General features: G+C 42.5%; 1 protein-coding gene across 1 annotated transcript; it reads right to left on the bottom strand.

Annotated features, from left to right (window-relative positions):
- Nucleotides 1-1,513: 1,513 nt before the first annotated feature.
- LOC115170191 (protein farnesyltransferase/geranylgeranyltransferase type-1 subunit alpha) lies at nucleotides 1,514-20,385 on the bottom strand. The gene is made up of 9 exons (XM_029726563.1): nucleotides 19,646-20,385; nucleotides 19,102-19,187; nucleotides 18,782-18,896; nucleotides 18,525-18,629; nucleotides 18,088-18,214; nucleotides 15,465-15,613; nucleotides 11,171-11,233; nucleotides 10,042-10,213; nucleotides 1,514-2,243 (listed from the first exon to the last, which is right to left on the bottom strand). The coding sequence occupies exons 1-9, from the start codon at nucleotides 19,852-19,854 to the stop codon at nucleotides 2,112-2,114; spliced, it is 1,158 nt and encodes a 385-aa protein (XP_029582423.1). The 5' UTR covers nucleotides 19,855-20,385; the 3' UTR covers nucleotides 1,514-2,111.
- Nucleotides 20,386-20,736: the final 351 nt, after the last annotated feature.

Raw genomic sequence — 20,736 nt, 5'->3', positions numbered from 1 at the left:
GGTTCGCTCGACCTTATTCCAGGTTTCCTCACACATAAATTTGGTGGAATTATAAGGGAATTAAGTCAAATTCAGAATACCACTTATCTCCTGCAAGCTGACTTTGGTCGCCAGTTGTATGGTGTTTTCTCCAACACACTGGTGCAGCTTGCTTACGGGTTAAGCGAGCAGTGTGTCAAGAAGCAGTGTGGCTTGGCAGGGTCGTGTTTCAGAGGACGCATGGCTCTCAACCTTCGCCTCTCCCGAGGCCATAAGGGAGTTGCAGTGATTGGACAAGACTGTAACTACCAATGGGATATCACAAAATGGGGAGGAAAAAAGGGTAAAAAAAAGTTATAAAAAGAATACGGCTTATCTGTAGACATCTCTGCCGCACCTTAATTTCTTAGATGTCCACCCGAACGAATAGCGGGTGAATAGCATGCTATTCTTATGTTTAAATGTCAAAATAGCATAGAGACAAAAGGGAATTATGTTCAATATACGCTCGCTTAACTTGGGTCAGAATCAGGCCCTTAAGCACACACAGATTTAACCCTCCCGCCTGCGTGCCCAGCCTACCAATGCCCCCTGGCAGGCAGCCATTACATTGTGATTATGATGATGCAATCAGGGCACTCGTGGGAGCGATCGGTGCGGTAATCACACATAGCCTATAATCCTGCTAATGAGCGTGGCTTGTGCTAACATACGCTAGGCCGATAATGCTGCTAATGAGCGTGGCGTGTGCTAACGGACTCTAGACCGTCCAGCATCTATGAAGTCTGATTACATTCTCCCCAATGTATTAATGCCCTTAAATACTGATGTGACTGGGAGGAATTACGGAGAATTGACAACTGATGTGGGTAGCATTTTGAAGCCAACTGGTGTAATGCATTATTATATGGTTATAATGTATTGTTCTGGAAGACTTGTCATACATGATCCTGACTAAATAACAGCTCGTTTCAGTCTTGAGAAATGTCTGCATTGAAATACATACCAATTTGCAATGCAGGTATACTGGAAAGTTAATGTTGCACTTACAGCACACATCGTTATGGTTTCATCCCTAGTATGGGACTTTCACACTGCTCCGTTTCATTGGAATTAAGTTACTCTTTTAGTCCCGTGATTTAAGATATGCCTTTTCCCCTCCTAACCTCAGATATAAATTAGTCAAGGTTTTCTAGTTTCAACATAAGGGGAAAGCCATTGCGATTGGGTCGTGCTTTCGATGTATAATTTCTACATGACCCCCAAAAAATCCCTGGTAAATGTAGTTTAGCTCAGCAGCTAACTGCTAATACGATGAAATGCTTGTTCATGAGCGGATGTGTTATATTCATTTCGCTCGCTCGTTAGTGGGACCGAATCCAGATGAGACAATTACTGTATGAACTCAAACACAGGTCCATTATGCCCAGTAGTGCCGACAAAAATGGCTCACTAGGGGAAAAAAAGGTGAAAAGTGGGTACATGTTAGAATGAGAGGCACGTAAACGAGAGAGAAAACAGACAAGGGCAGAACTTCCAGTTTAGAATAACCATATAATTAGTTATAGCGTACAAAAGACTGGAGCCTCCAGCAATGCCGAGTTTGGTTATACAGTGTTTTGGCAACGACAGCAATATATATATCTATCTACAGAGATTTAAGGGCTTTTAGGCAAGAAGCAACATCTTCTTAGCTACAGCGTCACATACAAATGTACCTGTGTACTGCGCAGCAGAAGAAATCCAAAACAAGCATAATTTCTCTAGATACAGTATGATCTGAAAGCCAACATTCACAGCAATAAGACTCTTGGTTAGCACACACTCAAGTCATCAACATCCAAACTAGCTCACCTATGGCTATAAACCTTAATACATGACAGCAGGCATTCATATCTTCTACCCTAAGTCATAATACTTATCTGCAGTGAGTTCTTTTACAGTAAGCTTAGAGTGTTTCTTTTGTTATTTCTCTTTGTATTTTATTTAACCAATGTGGTAATGCTGCGCTATTGCCAAACAAACTCAGGCTGAATAAAAGCAGTTGCTCCCTCGACTCCCATTGGGTTCTATGTCTTCTTCTTTTAGCTATTGCAGGTGGTCTCCTGGTGAACGGAGACCGAGGCTGATCCTCAGTCAGTTTCTGGGGCGCTGCTGGTGGTAGAGGGGTCACTAGAGCAGTATTTCGTCTGCAGGGAGCGGCCTACGTATCTCCAGTACTCCCTCCGGATGGTGTCCTTCTCCTGGGCCAGGAGCTCACAGAGCTTGGGGGAGAACAGGAGGAGAGGGAGGGGGATGGAGAGAGACAGAGAGGGTTAGAGTTATAGCACGATTAAAGGGGCAAGACACGAGAGACGAAACAAGTGGACAAGAGATCCATTTACACAACACAGCAGAAAGAACTGATGTGGTAAGATAATGATTTCTTATACAATAATAATCTCTTATACAATGGGTTAAAGTTATGTATAGTAACCCTAGGTGTAAAATATTAAATAATGGCTTCTTCTCAGATAGTATTAAACTGTCAACTATCGGCATATCTATTTATTATGGCCATTGAAATGTTAGCTATTAAAACCAGATCCAACAATAATATCAAGGGGTTAGAAATCCAAAGCTTAAAACAGGAATGCAAACTGGTGAGGGGCCAAAAAAGGTGACTATTTTTTCTCACTGAAACATGCAAAACAAATCCCTGCTAGGGGGGAATGCAGGTTAACTAATTAAAACAAAGAATATGATCTACATGGTCAGTCTGTATGTAAAATAAAGTGGTTAATGTGAACCTAACTCACAGCTAAAAAATGCAAGGAAAGCAATCCAATGTTATTTGTTGCCTAGACTTTACTGCAAATGACACTCAAGTCTTGAGAAAAAAACAATACTAATATTGCAGTTTGCCATGACAGCCTTTATAATAGAATGCTTGTGACCACACACACACACACACACATCTAAATATTGCACTTGGGGGGAAAAAAACTATTTAAAAGTAGAAATAGAATGAAACAAACAGGCATTCTATTTTTGCTCTATTATAGTGGCCACTATAGTAGACATTGGTCAAGTGCACAAGGCTACATGTGTGCAAAAATAACGTTCACCGAGTAAAAAATTAAATAATCCCCCCTCACTCACAAAAGTGTTACTGTCAAATGCAACAACAAAAGCAATATCTTTGGGCTACATTGTTCACGTTCTGCCTGTGGACATCGGTTCTACAATGTGCCAGCAGAGCATGATACCCTTTGCTGGCATAATTGATCTCTTTCAGGCAGAGTACACCTGGCATAACCATTTCTATTCACTGTATTGAAAGACAAAGTGTGTGACGTTTCTTTCACCTCTATTGGCCGACAGCATAAATCAGGCCCAGCTCCAGCTACACTTGATCCCTGAATCCACTTGTTTAATAAGCAACGCCTCATTTTCACCCCATTCTCTCATTTTGAAAATTAACCACATGCTGTACAGGGAAAACGTTAGTTCACAGATATAGTTTGTTCCTTAGCTAGTTAACATTTCACACAGACTGCCAGGGTCCATTAAACAACTAAGGCGTTAACTTGAGGAACGGCAAGAATCGTATACCAGGTAATATTATAGCGAATCAGTTAGATTATTAACGTTAGCTCATCTGATGTTGTAAGGTTAGCAAGCCAGCTGTCGGACTTTATTAGCCAGCTAATTTTCAAACAAACTCAATTATTTGATCAGCTAAATTCGCTAATGTTGCTCAACATTTCTCTGGTTAGTTTACGGAGAACTCCCTCCAACTACTATAGCAAAATACTTAACAATGCTGACAATACTTGTTCCACCACACTTTCTCCTTCACCTCAAACTTTCCAAATGCCAGTTGTTTTTCCGGTTACAGCTCATGAAGTATGCTTCGTCACCTTCTCACCCCCGTTCGTGGTCAGGCTTCTCATCTACCTCTTCGTCATCATTCAGGGACGCGCTGCTGTAACTAACAAACTGCCTTTGCACCCTACTGTCTTTCCAGAGCCCTCACTGAATCTGTAACTAGCAAATCTCTTCAATCCCGTGCTGCATTCTGTTGTTATGTGAACGGCTGGCTGAGCCATGGATACAGCCAGTATTGCTCCAAACGCGCATCCAAACGCTTACAGCCATCCAAAGCCCCCACTCCCCAAACTTTTCTCATCAGATCTACACGATTCACCTAGGTCACATATTTTTGATTCAAAACGGCCAATTTCGCCGAAAGGTGACTAGTTTGCATCCCTGTTAAAAATAGGTGTCACTGATGATTCATGTTCTTTTAAATCCACAATTTGGATCCCTCCACAGCCTCAGAGGATCTAGATACTTTTTCTAACCTCTGGATTACAACCAAATTATGATAAATATTACGTATTGCATCACAAAAAAAAAAACAAAAAAAAAACACACCTTTTATATGTCCGTGTAGTTTAACAATAAAATAATCTGACTGATGTGGATATACTCGGTATTCATATCCTGAAAGAAATACATTCTCTCACTAAAATACATTTCAATTGAAAGTTAGCGAAAAAGAAAATCTTGCTACCATGAAAAGGAAAATACCTGTCTATTTGTAGAAAAATCCCCCAGATTAACTCTTTAGTCATGTCCCAGTTTACCTATTTGTTTATGGCCTTGCCTACACCTAGCGACTTGTTTAAAAAAAATTATGAGCAAAAAAAAAAAAAAACTCATTTGGAACGGCAAGCCAGACAAAATGCAAAGGAGCCTATTTATATAATGAATATGAATTCAGAGGGCAGAAATGATTAAATATGAAAGCATTAGACCTCTCACTAAAGGCTTCAGTCATACAAAAGTTATACTTAAATCCAAACTGATTCTATAGCAGATTAGTAAAAATGTCTCACCCCTTGAACAAGAATGGACTTTTTTGCTTCATTCTGATTACAACCTCTCACTCTGTTATTTGAAAATGAAAATCTCTGAAATGTATATATATATTATTTAACAAACCATAAAGTTGGTTGCAATTTCAGTTTAATCCGCCAGAAAAGACAGAACAAAAAAAATACTAATATTATGGTTAAAACGCAAATATACTAATTGATTAAAAAAGCATTTTTGGAATAAAAACAAGTATGAGTATTTTAAATTATGTCATAAATAGGACTGGTGGAGTTGTCACATGTGGAGCTAATGAAAACATATGGAAATGTCTGCTCTACTCAAAATTACAACAATTGCAGCATTACCGCAAAAATGGAAGAGGCAAGTGGAAGGGGGGGAAAGTAAGGAACTTGTCTGTCCGCCCTGCATTAAAGATCAAAATTGGTTAAAGAAAATTGTCATAAATAAAAAAACTATATCAGTTTAATTTAAGGACCAAAAAATTGACAGCTGTGCCATATAGATTGCAAAATAGCTGTGAAGCGATTTACGATATACCGATTCCATATTACATGGTTTATAAACTGATACACAAAACAATACCGGATTCAAAAAACTGCATTTTTCAATAAAAAAAATTATACAAAATTCTTGCAACCAATAGAATGTTATACGGTGCACTCGGGAAGTATTCAGACCCTTTGACTTTTTCCACATTTTGTTACATTACAGGCTTATTCTAAAATTGATTGAATAGATTTCTTTCCCCCTCATCCATCTAAACACAAAACCCCATGATGACAAAGCAAAAACAGGTTTAGAAATCTTTGCAAATGTATTCAAAATGAAACAGTCAGAGTCCTTCTGTGGAGATGGGGGAACGTTCCAGAAAGACAACTATCTCTGCAGCACTCCAGGCCTTTATTGTAGAGTGGGCAGACTGAAGCCACTCCTCAGTAAAAGGCACGACAGCACGCTTGGAGATTGCCAAAAGGCACCTAAAGCAGTCTCAGACCATGACAAACCGGTTTCTCTGGTCTGATGAAACAAAGATTGAACTCTTTGGCCTGAATGCCAAGTCTGGAGGAAACCTAGCACCATCTCTACGGTGAAGCATGGTGGTGGCAGCATCATGCTGTGGGGATGTTTTTCAGCGGCAGGGACTGGGAGACTAGGCAGGATCGAGGGAAAGATGAATGGAGCAAAGTACAGAGATCCTTGATGAAAACCTGCTCCAGAGCACTCAGGATGTCAGACTGGGGAGAAGGTTCACCTTCCAACAGGACAACGACCCTAAGCACACAGCCAAGACAATGCAGGCATGGCTTTGGGAAAAGTCTCAATGTCCTTGAGTGGCCCAGCCTGAGCCTGCACTTGAACCAGATTGAACATCTCTGGAGAGACCTGAAAATAGCTGTGCAGCAACGCTCCCATTCAACCTGTCAGAGCTTGAGAGACTCTGCAGAGAATAACGGGAGAAACTCCCCAAATACAGGTGTGCCAAACTTGTAGCGTCATACCCAAGAAGACTCAAGGATGTAATTGCTGCCAAAGGTGCTTCAACAAAGTACTGAGTAAAGGGTCTGAATACTTTTGTAACTGATTTCAGTTTTTTTATATTTTGTATACATTTGCACAAAAAAAACTTAAACCTGTTTTTTCTTTGTCATTTTGTGGTATTGTGTGCAGATTGATGAGGAAAAAAACGATTTAATCCATTTTAGATTAAGGCTGTAACGTAACAAAATGTGGAAAAAGTTAAGTGGTCTGAATACTTTCCGAATGCACCATGTATCTACAAAAAATATATATATGGGGGATTTTAAATGATGCAGACAATTACATTGATAGAAGCTACAATATACAGTATCTGCAACAAAGCTGATCTACCCCCTATAAAAACAATAATACAAAAAACTTGCTTGTTTGATTATGTGCAAATGAAATGACCTGGTCATTATTTATATTATATCCATTACCACAGCCATGGTAGGAGTACTGGTAGTGAATAGGTTGGCTAATGGCTACTCAACATAGAGGTAACTGCCAAAACTAAGGAAACACCAACATAACGTCTCTTAATAGGGTGCTGGGCCCCCACGAGCCAGAACAGCTTCAATGCACCTTGGTATAGATTCTACAAGTGTCTGGAAGTCTACTGGAGGGATGCAACACCATCCTTCCACGAGAAATTCCATAATTTGGTGTTTTGTTGGTGGTGGTGACAAATGGTCTCAGGCACCGCTCCAGAATTTCCCATAAGTGTTCAATGGGTTGAGATCTGGTGACTGAGATGGCCACGGCATTTCATTTTCATGCTCATCAAACCATTCAGGTGACCACTCGTGCCCTGTGGATGGGAGCACTGTCATCCCAAATGTCAAAAATAATGGCCTGCCCAGCATTTTTATACATGACACTAAGCATGATGACACTAAGCTAAAGAAACCACACGTGTGTGGAGGCACCTGCTTTCAATATACTTTGTATCCCTCATTTACTCAAGCGTTTCCATTATTTTAGCAGTTACCTGTACATTGACATCTCTCGAAGTTGCACTAGCATTGAGAGATGTCAATTGTTTTTTTAAGTAAATAGGAAGAAAAATACAAATCATATTCTCAACAACCAACTGAAAGCAATCCCGTCCTGCTGCATGCATTTCCGAGTAGACGGAACTAAAATAAGTTTAAGAGCTCCTGCAGTGTTTTTTTCTGAATGAGCCAATGCCTATTGAAAACAGCAACAGCAGAAAAAAAACCCTCCCCAGAACCCTAATTAACTCCAGCACACACCCGAGCATTGAGTTCCCCAATACAGAGGCAACATACGAGCTGTCATTCAAACTGCCAGGTAGACATGGGAGGCTTGGAAAAGCACGCAAGGCATCCAGCGCGACAGGCGAAAGAGTTTTCAAATCCGACACGCGGACTCGTTGAATAATTCCTACTGATTTACCCTTTTTCCTCAGCCTTGAACTGTTGGTGCGAGGGCTGTTATACACTGATTGACTCGGAGTCAATGTTTTATACTGGAAATGTACTAAGAAAGGAGACGTCCCAGCCATGGTAGAACACTCCATTTTCATTCTCTGCACATTGTTGCCAAGTTCTTCAGCATCTACACCAGTTTCACAATTTCTGTTCGGGCAGAGCACTAGCACATTTCAACTCATCAAAGCTTGGTGTTTAGTTGAATCAAGTGTGCTACTTCTGGGCTAGAATAAAAATGTGCACTCCCGTCGGGTCCTCCAAGAAATGGATTGAGAAACAGTGATCCAGAAGACTCCTTTCAGCTGAGTGCACAACCAAATACTACTTCTGCCACCATCTGTCTCTAAATTATTTTATAGTTGTTTATACAGTTGAAGTCAGATGTTTACATACACCTTAACCAAATACATTTAAACTCAGTTTTTCACAATTCCTGTCATTTAATCCTAGTAAAAATTCCCTGTTTTAGGTCAGTTAGGATCACCACTTTATTTTAAGAATGTGAAATGTCAGAATAATAGTAGAGAGAATGATTTATTTCAGCTTTTATTTCTTTCATCACATTCCCAGTGGGTCAGAAGTTTACATACACTCAATTAGTATTTGGTAGCATTGTCTTTAAATTGTTTAACTTGGGTCAAACGTTTCAGATAGCCTTCCAAAATAAGTTGGGTGAATTTTGGACCATACCTTGACTTTGTTGTCCTTAAGCCATTTTGCCACAACTTTGGAAGTATGCTTGGAGTATTTGTCCATTTGAAAGACCCATTTGCGACCAAGCTTTAACTTCCTGACTGATGTCTTGAGATGTTGCTTAAATATATCCACATAATTTTCCTGCCTCATGATGCCATCTATTTTGTGAAGTGCACCAGTCCCTCCTGCAGCAAAGCACTCCCACAACATGATGCTGCCACCCCCGTACTTCATTCACAGTTGGGATGGTGTTCTTCGGCTTGCAAGCCTCCCCCTTTTTCCTCCAAACATAACGATGATCATTATGGCCAAGTATTTTGATTTCATCAGACCAGAGGCAATTTCTCCAAAAAGTATGATCTTTGTCCCCATGGGCAGTTGCAAACCATAGTCTGGCTTTTTTCTGGTGGTTTTGGACCAGTGGCTTCTTCCTTGCTGAGCGGCCTTTCAGGTTATGTCGATATAGGACTCGTTTTACTGTGGATATAGATACTTTTGTACCTGTTTCCTCCAGCATCTTCACAAGGTCCTTTGCTGTTGTTCTGGAATTGATTTACACTTTTCGCACCAAAGTACATTAATCTCTAGAAGACAGAACGCATCTCCTTCCTGAGCGGTATGAGGGATGCGTGGTCCTATGGTGTTTATACTTGCACACTATTGTTTGTACAGATGAACGTGGTACCTTCAGGCGTTTGGAAATTGCTCACAAGGATGAACCAGACTTGTGGAGGTCTACAATATTTTTTTCTGAGGTCTTGGCTGATTTCTTTTGATTTTCCCATGATGTCAAGCAAAGAGGCACTGAGTTTGAAGGTAGGCCTTGAAATACATCCACAGGTACACCTCCAATTGATTCAAATGATGTCAATTAGCCTATCAGAAGCTTCTAAAGCCATGACATAATTTTCTGGAATTTTCCAAGCTGTTTAAAGGCACAGTCAACTTAGTGTATGTAAACTTCTGACCCACTGGAATTGTGATACAGTGAATGATAAGTGAAATAATCTGTCTGTAAACAATTGTTGGAAAAATTACTTGTGTCATGCACAAAGTAGATGTCATAACCGGCTTTCCAAAACTATAGTTTGTTAACAAGTAATTTGTGGAGTGGTTGAAAAACGAGTTTTAATGACTCCAACCTAAGTGTATGTAAACTTCTGACTTCAACTGTACCCCCGCACATTGACTCGGTACCGGTATCCCCTGTATAAACAGCCTCATTATTATTTTGTGTAAATGTTTTTAGTTTTTTTAAACTTTCGTTTATTTAGTCAATCTTTTCTTAACTCTTATTTGTCTTAAAACTGCATTGTTGGTTAAGGGCTTGTACGTAAGCATTTCACAGTAAGGTCTACCTGTTGTATTCTGCGAATAAAATTGTATTTGATTTTATATGCATATCACTACTATAAAGTAATCCCAAAATGTGAAATTAGATTATGCCTATTTTCCCATACATTTGGGCTGAACTATCCCTTTAAGTTCGATAGGTCCCAGTGCTGCTCACCTCCAGGGCCTTGCTAAGGACCTCCTCCTGGTCTCCTGAGGTGTTCTCCAGGGAGTCCTCGTAGATGTCCACCAGGAAGCCCAGCAGGTAGGGCGAGCAGTGGGTCTCCTTGAGCTCCAGGATCTGCTCCAGGAGACCCGGGTGGGACGACATGCCCCGGTCCTGCAGAATCCTGGGGGAAAAGGAGGAGGAGAGGGGTGTGAAAAGCTTCAGCCAACTCTACAGAAGCAGTATCCCAATTCAGAGCTCCTACACTAAACATGGTGACTTCTGACATCTGCTGGTGGAGGATAGAAACTGCAAGATAAGTGCATTATTATTATTATTATTATTAGCCATTATGTTGTAGACTCACAAAGGCCCTGTGCGGTCAAAAACTTGATTTACCAGTGTTTTATACATATTTCCAAACTATGAGGTTGAAATAACTGTGAAAATTATGATAATGTCCTTGTCAGTGTAAGAGTGGTTTAAAAAGACTGCCTGAAATGTCAGCCTGTTTTGGTGGGATGGAGTTTGGCCTGCCTAGTTACATCACCAGGCCGTAAATTAATTAATAGACCAATAAGAAAGAGTTCCAAACCTCTCTGCCAATAACAGCTAGTTTTCAGTTTTCCCCTCCCCACTCAGAACACTCCCAGACAGTCCTAGCAAAATTCTTGCTTGAAAAATTACTCTTTGATAAGAATCTATTTTTGTTTCTTTTTGACCATTTTAATGGAAAAACAATCACAGTAAGGTATTAATTGTTACCCAGAAATGATTTGATATTGAGATAAAAACAGCTGCATTGGACCTTAAATATGAATACTTAAGAATTTTGGCAATGAGGCACTTTATCTACAGTACTTCGCAGTGTGTAGATGAACTCGTGGATACCATTTTTATGTCCATGTGTGCAGTTTGAAGGAAGTTGCGAACTAGCATTAGCACAGTGACTGGAAGTTTATGGTAACTGCTAGCATGCTAGTGGATGCCATAGACTTCGTCATTGCGCTAACACTAGTTAGCATTGGCTCAGGAAACGAGCTCCATACTTGATGCAGAGACATACAAATGTCCTAAATCCCTATGTATCCCTTTAAGTATTATTTAATTCCCTACTGAATGAATCCTGTATGACACCTACCCTTTCAAATAGTTCCACACACTTTCATTGTGGGGAGCCTTCTTGATCTGTTTGAGACTGTACCTTAAAAAAGACAAAGGAGAACACATTTATCAGATATGTGTCTGATGTAGCACACTGGAAATCTCTGTCCAGTCCACAAAAAATCCCTTACCCAAGGAGATCCAAAACAATTTGATAGGTGTAATGCTGGAAGACCCATCTAGCCTATCAGAGGGCAAGGTGGAGCTACTATTATGATGCTCATACTGAACACATCCTTTCAGATATAAACTCAGCAAAAAAATATATGGCCCCTTTTCAGGACCCTGTCTTTCAAAGATAATTCGTAAAAATCCCCAAAACTTCACAGATCTTCATTGTAAAGGGTTTAAACACTGTTTCCCATGCTTGTTTAATGAACCATAAACAATTAATGAACATGCACCTGTGGAACGGTCGTTAAGACACTAACAGCTTACAGACGGTGGGCAATTAAGGTCACAGTTATGAAAACTTAGGACACTAAAGAGGCCTTTCTAATGACTCTGAAAAACACCAAAAGAAAGATGCCCAGGGTCCCTGCTCATCTGCGTGAACGTGCCTTAGGTGTGCTGCAAAGGAGGCTTGAGGACTGCAGATGTGGCCAGGGCAATAAATTGCAATGTCCGTACTGTGAGACGCCTAAGACGGCGCTACAGGGAGACAGGACGAACGGCTGATCGTCCTCGCAGTGGCAGACCACGTGTAACAACACCTGCACAGGATCAGTACATCCGAACATCACACCTGTGGGACAGATACAGGATGGCAACAACAACTGCCCGAGTTGCACCACGAATGCACAATCCCTCCATCAGTGCTCAGACTGTCCGCAATAGGCTGAGAGAGGCTAGACTGAGGGCTTGTAGGCCTGTTGTAAGGCAGGTCCTCACCAGACATCACCGGCAACAACGTCACCTATGGGCACAAACCCACCGTCGCTCTTCACTGACGAGTCGCGGTTTTGTCTCACCAGGGGTGATGGTCGGATTCGCGTTTATCGTTGAAGGAATGAGCGTTACACCGAGGCCTGTACTCTGGAGCGGGATCGATTTGGAGGTGGAGGGTCCGTCATGGTCTGGGGCGGTGTGTCACAGCATCACCGGACTGAGCTTGTTGTCATTGCAGGCAATCTCAACGCTGTGCGTTACAGGGAAGACATCCTCCTCCCTCATGTGGTACCCTTCCTGCAGGCTCATCCTGACATGACCCTCCAGCATGACAATGCCACCAGCCACACTGCTCGTTCTGTGCGTGATTTTCTGCAAGACAGGAATGCCAGTGTTTTGCCATGGCCAGCGAAGAGCCCGGATCTCAATCCCATTGAGCACGTCTGGGACCTGTTGGATCGGAGGGTGAGGGCTAGGGCTAGGGCCATTCCCCCCCAGAAATGTCCGGGAACTTGCAGGTGCCTTGGTGGAAGAGTGGGTAACATCTCACAGCAAGAACGGGCAAATCTGGTTCAGTTCATAAGGAGGAGATGCATTGCAGTACTTAATGCAGCTGGTGGCCACACCAGATACTGACTGTTACTTTTGATTTTGACTCCCCCTTTGTTCAGGGACACATTATTCAATTTCTGTTAGTCACATGTCTGTGGAACTTGTTCAGTTTGTCTCAGTTAATGAATCTTGTTATGTTCACACAAATATTTACGTGTTAAGTTTGATGAAAATAAACGCAGTTGACAGTGAGAGGACGTTTCTTTTTTTGCTGAGTTTATGAAGTGTCTATGATGAAGTGTCTGGTGGGTAGGGGCTAGGAGGATGAAGTGTCTGGTGGGTAGGAGGATTATGTGTCTATTGGGTAGGGGAAAGGAGGTTTAACTGTCTGGTGGGTAGGAGGATTATGTGTCTATTGGGTAGGGGATAGGAGGATGAAGTGTCTGGTGGGTAGGAGGATTATGTGTCTATTGGGTAGGGGATAGGAGGATTATGTGTCTATTGGGTAGGGGATAGGAGGATTATGTGTCTATTGGGTAGGGGATAGGAGGATTATGTGTCTATTGGGTAAGGGATAGGAGTATTAAGTGTCTGGTGGGTAGGATGATTATGTGTCTATTGGGTAGGGGATAGGAGGTTTAAGTGTCTGGTGGGTAGGAGGATTACGTGTCTATTGGGTAGGGGATAGGAGGATGAAGTGTCTGGTGGGTAGGAGGATTATGTGTCTATTGGGTAGGGGATAGGAGGATTAAGTGTCTTGTGGGTAGGAGGATTATGTGTCTATTGGGCAGGGGATAGGAGGATTAAGTGTCTTGTGGGTAGGAGGATTATGTGTCTATTGGGCAGGGGATAGGAGGATTAAGTGTCTTGTGGGTAGGAGGATTATGTGTCTATTGGGTAGGGGATAGGAGGATTAAGTGTCTTGTGGGTAGGAGGATTATGTGTCTATTGGGTAGGGGATAGGAGGATTATGTGTCTATTGGGTAAGGGATAGGAGGATTAAGTGTCTTGTGGGTAGGAGGATTATGTGTCTATTGGGTAGGGGATAGGAGGATTATGTGTCTATTGGGTAGGGGATAGGAGGATTATGTGTCTATTGGGTAAGGGATAGGAGTATTAAGTGTCTGGTGGGTAGGATGATTATGTGTCTATTGGGTAGGGGATAGGAGGTTTAAGTGTCTGGTGGGTAGGAGGATTACGTGTCTATTGGGTAGGGGATAGGAGGATGAAGTGTCTGGTGGGTAGGAGGATTATGTGTCTATTGGGTAGGGGATAGGAGGATTATGTGTCTATTGGGTAGGGGATAGGAGGATTAAGTGTCTTGTGGGTAGGAGGATTATGTGTCTATTGGGCAGGGGATAGGAGGATTAAGTGTCTTGTGGGTAGGAGGATTATGTGTCTATTGGGCAGGGGATAGGAGGATTAAGTGTCTGGTGGGTAGGAGGTTTAAGTGGCTGGTGGGTAGGAGGATTATGTGTCTATTGGGTAGGGGATAGGAGGATTAAGTGTCTGGTGGGTAGGAGGTTTAAGTGGCTGGTGGGTAGGAGGATTATGTGTCTATTGGGTAGGGGATAGGAGTATTAAGTGTCTGGTGGGTAGGAGGATTATGTGTCTATTGGGTAGGGGATAGGAGGATTAAGTGTCTTGTGGGTAGGAGGATTATGTGTCTATTGGGTAGGGGATAGGAGGATTATGTGTCTATTGGGTAGGGGATAGGAGGATGAAGTGTCTGGTGGGTAGGAGGATTATGTGTCTATTGGGTAGGGGATAGGAGGATTATGTGTCTATTGGGTAGGGGATAGGAGGATTATGTGTCTATTGGGTAGGGGATAGGAGGATTATGTGTCTATTGGGTAGGGGATAGGAGGATGAAGTGTCTGGTGGGTAGGAGGATTATGTGTCTATTGGGTAGGGGAAAGGAGGTTTAAATGTCTGGTGGGTAGGAGGATTATGTGTCTATTGGGCAGGGGATAGGAGGATTAAGTGTCTTGTGGGTAGGAGGATTATGTGTCTATTGGGCAGGGGATAGGAGGATTAAGTGTCTGGTGGGTAGGAGCTTTAAGTGTCTGGTGGGTAGGAGGATTATGTGTCTATTGGGTAGGGGATAGGAGGTTTAAGTGTCTGGTGGGTAGGAGGATTATGTGTCTATTGGGTAGGGGATAGGAGGTTTAAATGTCTGGTGGGTAGGAGGATTATGTGTCTATTGGGCAGGGGATAGGAGGATTAAGTGTCTTGTGGGTAGGAGGATTATGTGTCTATTGGGCAGGGGATAGGAGGATTAAGTGTCTGGTGGGTAGGAGGATTATGTGTCTATTGGGTAGGGGATAGGAGGTTTAAATGTCTGGTGGGTAGGAGGATTATGTGTCTATTGGGTAGGGGATAGGAGGATTAAGTGTCTTGTGGGTAGGAGGATTGTGTGTCTATTGGGTAGGGGATAGGAGGATTAAGTGTCTTGTGGGTAGGAGGATTATGTGTCTATTGGGTAGGGGATAGGAGGATTAAGTGTCTTGTGGGTAGGAGGATTATGTGTCTATTGGGTAGGGGATAGGAGGTTTAAGTGTCTTGTGGGTAGGAGGATTGTGTGTCTATTGGGTAGGGGATAGGAGGTTTAAGTGTCTGGTGGGTAGGAGGATTGTGTGTCTATTGGGTAGGGGATAGGAGGTTTAAGTGTCTGGTGGGTAGGAGGATTGTGTGTCTATTGGGTAGGGGATAGGAGGTTTAAGTGTCTGGTGGGTAGGAGGTTGTTTCTTTCCCATTTTCAGTTTCTACTCAAGAGTAGTAAGGTGTGGGGCTGACATGAGATATGGTATGTAGGGAGAGCTGGTACATACTGTACTTCTCTGTTGAGTATGGCTGGGTCTGAGTAGCCTGTCGTGTGGGAGATGACGTAGTGCCTCTGGTTCCATGCAGAGTTGTTCCTCACATCCTCCTCCAACAACTGCTCCACATACTCCAGCTCACTGTCCCACAGCTTGTACTCCTGGAAAACAATACACACCTATTTAGACTGACACGCCATACACTTTAGTCGACACACTTCCAGTATTTAGTCCAGATACACACATCAGTATTTAGACCAGACACACTCCATACACATATTTAGTAATGACAGAGACAAACACACCATTGTCATTGCTATACAGTATTCCAATGGCATTTGACCACTGATTAATATGCACTGCAGGTAAAGGATTTTCTGGTTGAGAAATCTCCCTTCATGCTGATATCCTAGAGACATTTCTGATCCATCCGCTACTAGATACTTTCCAAGACTATACAGTGATTCAATCACACATAACTAGGACAACAAAACTGCACAGTCATATAATCAATGCAGCCCATTTCAGAGAACCACAGGAGGTCTGTTCGGAGGCAGAATGCAAATGTCACTTCATTTGCATAGACATGCGAAAATAAATTATGCAAATCAAGGCCATTTTGGTTTCATTACCACAAATCTGGAGCTGATAACATTTTCAAAATTGGGCCATTGAGTCTTAGGTAGGCTACATTCACAATGCTTTTGCAGTTTGACCGCAAATCATGCGACACTACTGTAATAAGTGGAGTGAGATAATGAAAGGAAAGGGACAACCGAAACTGGGATCATCGCTTTGCTCGTCTAGCAGAAGTGTCAGTTTATCCTTCCAATCAGAGACACAGAGAGGAAATCTTTGGCACCACCCGTTCTACTAGCAATAGATTGTAAATTTGACAATTTCTGATAGCAATACATTGTTATTTGACCCTTTCTGATAGCAATACATTGTTATTTGACCCTTTTTGATAGCAATAGATTTGACCCTTTCTACTAGCAATAGATTATTTAACCCTTTCTACTAGCAACAGATTGTCATTTGACCCTTTCTGATAGCAATAGATTATTTGACCCTTTCTACTAGCAACAGATTGTCATTTGACCCTTTCTGATAACAATAGATTATTTGCATACTCCATAGGCAGCCATATACTCTCAATTTCATAAGAAGATATGTGATTGTGAATGTGTAACAGAGTAGGTCTAGTCCCTGTCCCAAACTGGACTTATCCAGAGACACACTGTACAGGAACACTTCCTACTCAATAAGCACCGTGAATACCATTGACCCGTAAAAGCCAAGGTGAGGGTGAGGAGATGTCACTTGGTCCGGGACAACAGTAATTCTATGTGTCAGGGCAGGAGATGTCACTTGGTCCGGGACAACAGTAATTCTATGTGTCAGGCATGAGATGTCACTTGGTCCGGGACAACAGTAATTCTATGTCTCAGGCAGGAGATGTCACTTGGTCCGGGACAACAGTAATTCTATGTGTCAGGGCAGGAGATGTCACTTGATCTGGGACAACAGTAATTCTATGTCTCAGGCAGGAGATGTCACTTGGTCCGGGACAACAGTAATTCTATGTGTCAGGCAGGAGATGTCACTTGGTCCAGGACAACAGTAATTCTATGTGTCAGGCAGGAGATGTCACTTGGTCCGGGACAACAGTAATTCTATGTGTCAGGGCAGGAGATGTCACTTGGTCCGGGACAACAGTAATTCTATGTGTCAGGCAGGAGATGTCACTTGGTCCGGGACAACAGTAATTCTATGTCTCAGGCAGGAGATGTCACTTGGTCCGGGACAACAGTAATTCTGTGTGTCAGGCATGAGATGTCACTTGGTCCGGGACAACAGTAATTCTGTGTGTCAGGGCAGGAGATGTCACTTGGTCCGGGACAACAGTAATTCTATGTTTCAGGGCAGGAGATGTCACTTGGTCCGGGACAACAGTAATTCTGTGTGTCAGGCATGAGATGTCACTTGGTCCGGGACAACAGTAATTCTATGTGTCAGGGCAGGAGATGTCACTTGGTCCGGGACAACAGTAATTCTATGTGTCAGGCAGGAGATGTCACTTAGTCCAGGACAACAGTAATTCTATGTCTCAGGCAGGAGATGTCACTTGGTCCAGGACAACAGTAATTCTATGTGTCAGGCAGGAGATGTCACTTGGTCCAGGACAACAGTAATTCTATGTGTCAGGGCAGGAGATGTCACTTGGTCCGGGACAACAGTAATTCTGTGTGTCAGGGCAGGAGATGTCACTTGGTCCGGGACAACAGTAATTCTGTGTGTCAGGCATGAGATGTCACTTGGTCCGGGACAACAGTAATTCTATGTGTCAGGCAGGAGATGTCACTTGGTCCAGGACAACAGTAATTCTTTGTCTCAGGGCAGGAGATGTCACTTGGTCCAGGACAACAGTAATTCTATGTCTCAGGGCAGGAGATGTCACTTGGTCCAGGACAACAGTAATTCTATGTCTCAGGGCAGGAGATGTCACTTGGTCCAGGACAACAGTAATTCTGTGTCTCAGGCTGGAGATGTCACTTGCACGATGGCCGCTACAAGCACACAGCTAACAATTCACCATGAGTTACAAACACAACCTGGTTGTTGAGGCTCCTACCTTGAGGACCCACTGTCTGTGCTGCCAGGCGTGGTAGTTCTTAGCATCCTGACTTAGGATCTCTGCAATGAACTCCAGTTCTTCTGAGGGGTCGTTCAGCCACTCCACCACCATACGTCTATGGTGCCTAGGATAAGGAGAAGACACACATTCTATGGTTCTACACAAGTCTTTGTGTAACAGAAGAACAAGTTTATTGTTCAACTTGTTGAGAAGGAAAATGTATCTATATGCTCAAATGCAAATGTTGGAGACAAACAGCCTGTCACATTTGTTCATTTTCCAAAAGTACAGCACACAATATTTTACATAAAGTAGGTTCTTAAAGGATTATAGTGTTAGTCTGCTACGTGTTTGCTTTTTGCCATGGAAAATTGAGTATTGTCAGATCGTGATAGTGGTATAGTGACACTACATTTTAGATTGGAAGAGCTCACCAGACTTGGTAGTTTTTGGGCTGGTCCTCAATGATGGCTGTAATGTACCTCATCTCCTCTCTCAGGTCCTTCTCCAGGGCCTGCAGTAACACTCGCCGGTAGTGCCTTCACACACACAGACAGACACAGAAAGAGGAAAAAGTACACCCTTTCTTTAGGGTCTTGCACTTGTCATTTTCGAAGAGAGGGTTATACCAAATAAAACCATTGGTATTCTACTGTTGTTGTGTTCATAAATCATAATAACATTGGCTTACCATACAGTGTAATTTGCAGCATTCAGTTCGATAGCTTCAGCCGTTAGCGTGAATGCCCTGTCGCTTTTTTCATCATTCTTCAATAACGCTCGGAAATAGTCATACACGTCTGTGACTATTGGAAACAAAAGTGACATGTTTGGTTGCATTTGGTACGTGTGAAATTAAACGTTTCTGATGCAAAGTGAAATAATTTTGACATGAATCGTAACTACTCAAAAGGACTTCGGAGTCATTTGGTAGGCTAAATGCATGAGATGATATCCATAAAACAATATGGATGTATGGTTCTAAATTATATGCCAAGTTTAATATCTTACACTTGTCAGAGTAGGCAATCTTCACAACAGGATTGGGACCATCATCTTGTGGAACAGGTTCTAAATCAGCCCATTCTTTTCTGTCTCTTTTATATGAGCAGAGGCGGGAGGGAGACAGAGAGGGTAAAGCTAGAGGGACATTAGTGAATGGGGCAACTCTTCTCTCCGCCAATGCGGCTACGACAAATGTTCAGGTATCCCATTTAAATCAATGCAAAATATAAAACACTAATACCTAGCTATAATTGTAAGTGTACTATCAATTACAGATCAATCGGATCTCCCTTTCAAGGCGAGCAAGCTAACGTAGCTAGCCAGCTAATTCAAACCGGCTCATGGAGTTGGGAAAAATAGCCAAATTACTCCACAGAGAACAATCTTTGACTAGCTAACGTTACACTCTGATAGCAATGTGAACCCGTCTTTATGCATCTTCGACTTATGATGAATGCATGGCTAAATTTGGCATCACTAACCACAACATGCAATCACTTTTCTAGCTAACGTTAGCTAGCTACTTAGCCTAACTAGCGAATTAGCCTACCTGTAAAACATATAACGGAACGGGTTTTCATAGTCAATCTCGGGCTCCTCTTCGACCCCTTCCTCGCTCCTCCTCTCATCCTGCAATCCAGAGGATACATGTGAAGTTTCTTCAATGCCTGACATTCTGCAATAAGCTGGTCTTTCGGTTGCAGGCTGAACAAGTGCTGCCTTATTTGCAACGTCGGACCTCTGTGTTGTTGCACTCATTGATGTAATATCCGCTGTTTTGTGCAACTCGGATAACCGTTTTACAAGGTACAGTGTACTGGAGCATGTATGATCCGCGTAGGGGTCGATAGGAATAGTTAGAATAATAATAATGAGAGGAAGAAATATCAACGAGGAAAGTTTTAAAACGTTGAGTGTTTATGTCAGCTATCGGTTAGCTCATTATCAAATAAATGGTTTTCAAAATGGTTTGTTTTGTAAGTATTGATACTTTCAATACAACTGGTACCGCGTTCAAAACTGGGAAAAATATGAGGTCAAATCAAGACGTCAGTGATCTTCAGGTCGGAGATTTAGAAAAAGGCCCAAGCTGGAATTCCGAGTTGATTTGAACGCACTGAGGTCGGAGATTTCCGAGTTCCCAGTTGTTTTAAACGCGGCATGGGAAATCGGAAGAAAACCAGGTCAAATCATGACGTCAGCGAAGGAGGCGGCTGAGCGGAGAAGGGCTGATAATAATGGCTGGAACAGAGCAAATGAAATAGCATCAAACAGCTGGAAACCATGTTTGATACCTGTTATATCGCACGTCTGCACGGTTTCACATTGTACATCACTCTGTCGTTTAATGACATGTGCCACTCATCCTGACAACCCATTCATCCGTAAAGCAGCACACTGTCGTAAACCATAACAACGTATAGTATGACGTACAGCACGTCGTACCATACATAACAATACCATTCGACATTAAGGTGCCACAAACCTCCTGTGGACGTCAGTGATCTTCAGATCGGAAAGTCAGAGCTCTAGGAAGAGGCCCGCGTTCCCGACATGGAATTCCGAGTTGGATGACCGTTCAAAACGATTTTTCCCAGTCTGGAGCTCGCTTTTTTCAGAGCCCTTTTGTCTCGAACGCAA

The sequence above is a fragment of the Salmo trutta genome, chromosome 3, assembly GCF_901001165.1.
Source record: "Salmo trutta chromosome 3, fSalTru1.1, whole genome shotgun sequence".
NCBI lineage: Eukaryota > Metazoa > Chordata > Actinopteri > Salmoniformes > Salmonidae > Salmo > Salmo trutta.
Note: the sequence above shows the minus strand (reverse complement) of the source record. Positions and strands in the feature narration are given on the sequence as shown.

Bases quoted from the DNA above. Each gene is read 5' to 3' on its own strand.
- LOC115170191 (XM_029726563.1), bottom strand. From the start codon at position 19,854: ATGAGTGCAACAACACAGAGGTCCGACGTTGCAAATAAGGCAGCACTT. The intron at 19,188-19,645 runs GTAGGCTAATTC...CTCATATAAAAG, and splicing joins TTCCGTTATATGTTTTACAG to AGACAGAAAAGAATGGGCTG. The intron at 2,244-10,041 runs GTGAGCAGCACT...TTCTCCCCCAAG, and splicing joins TCCTTAGCAAGGCCCTGGAG to CTCTGTGAGCTCCTGGCCCA.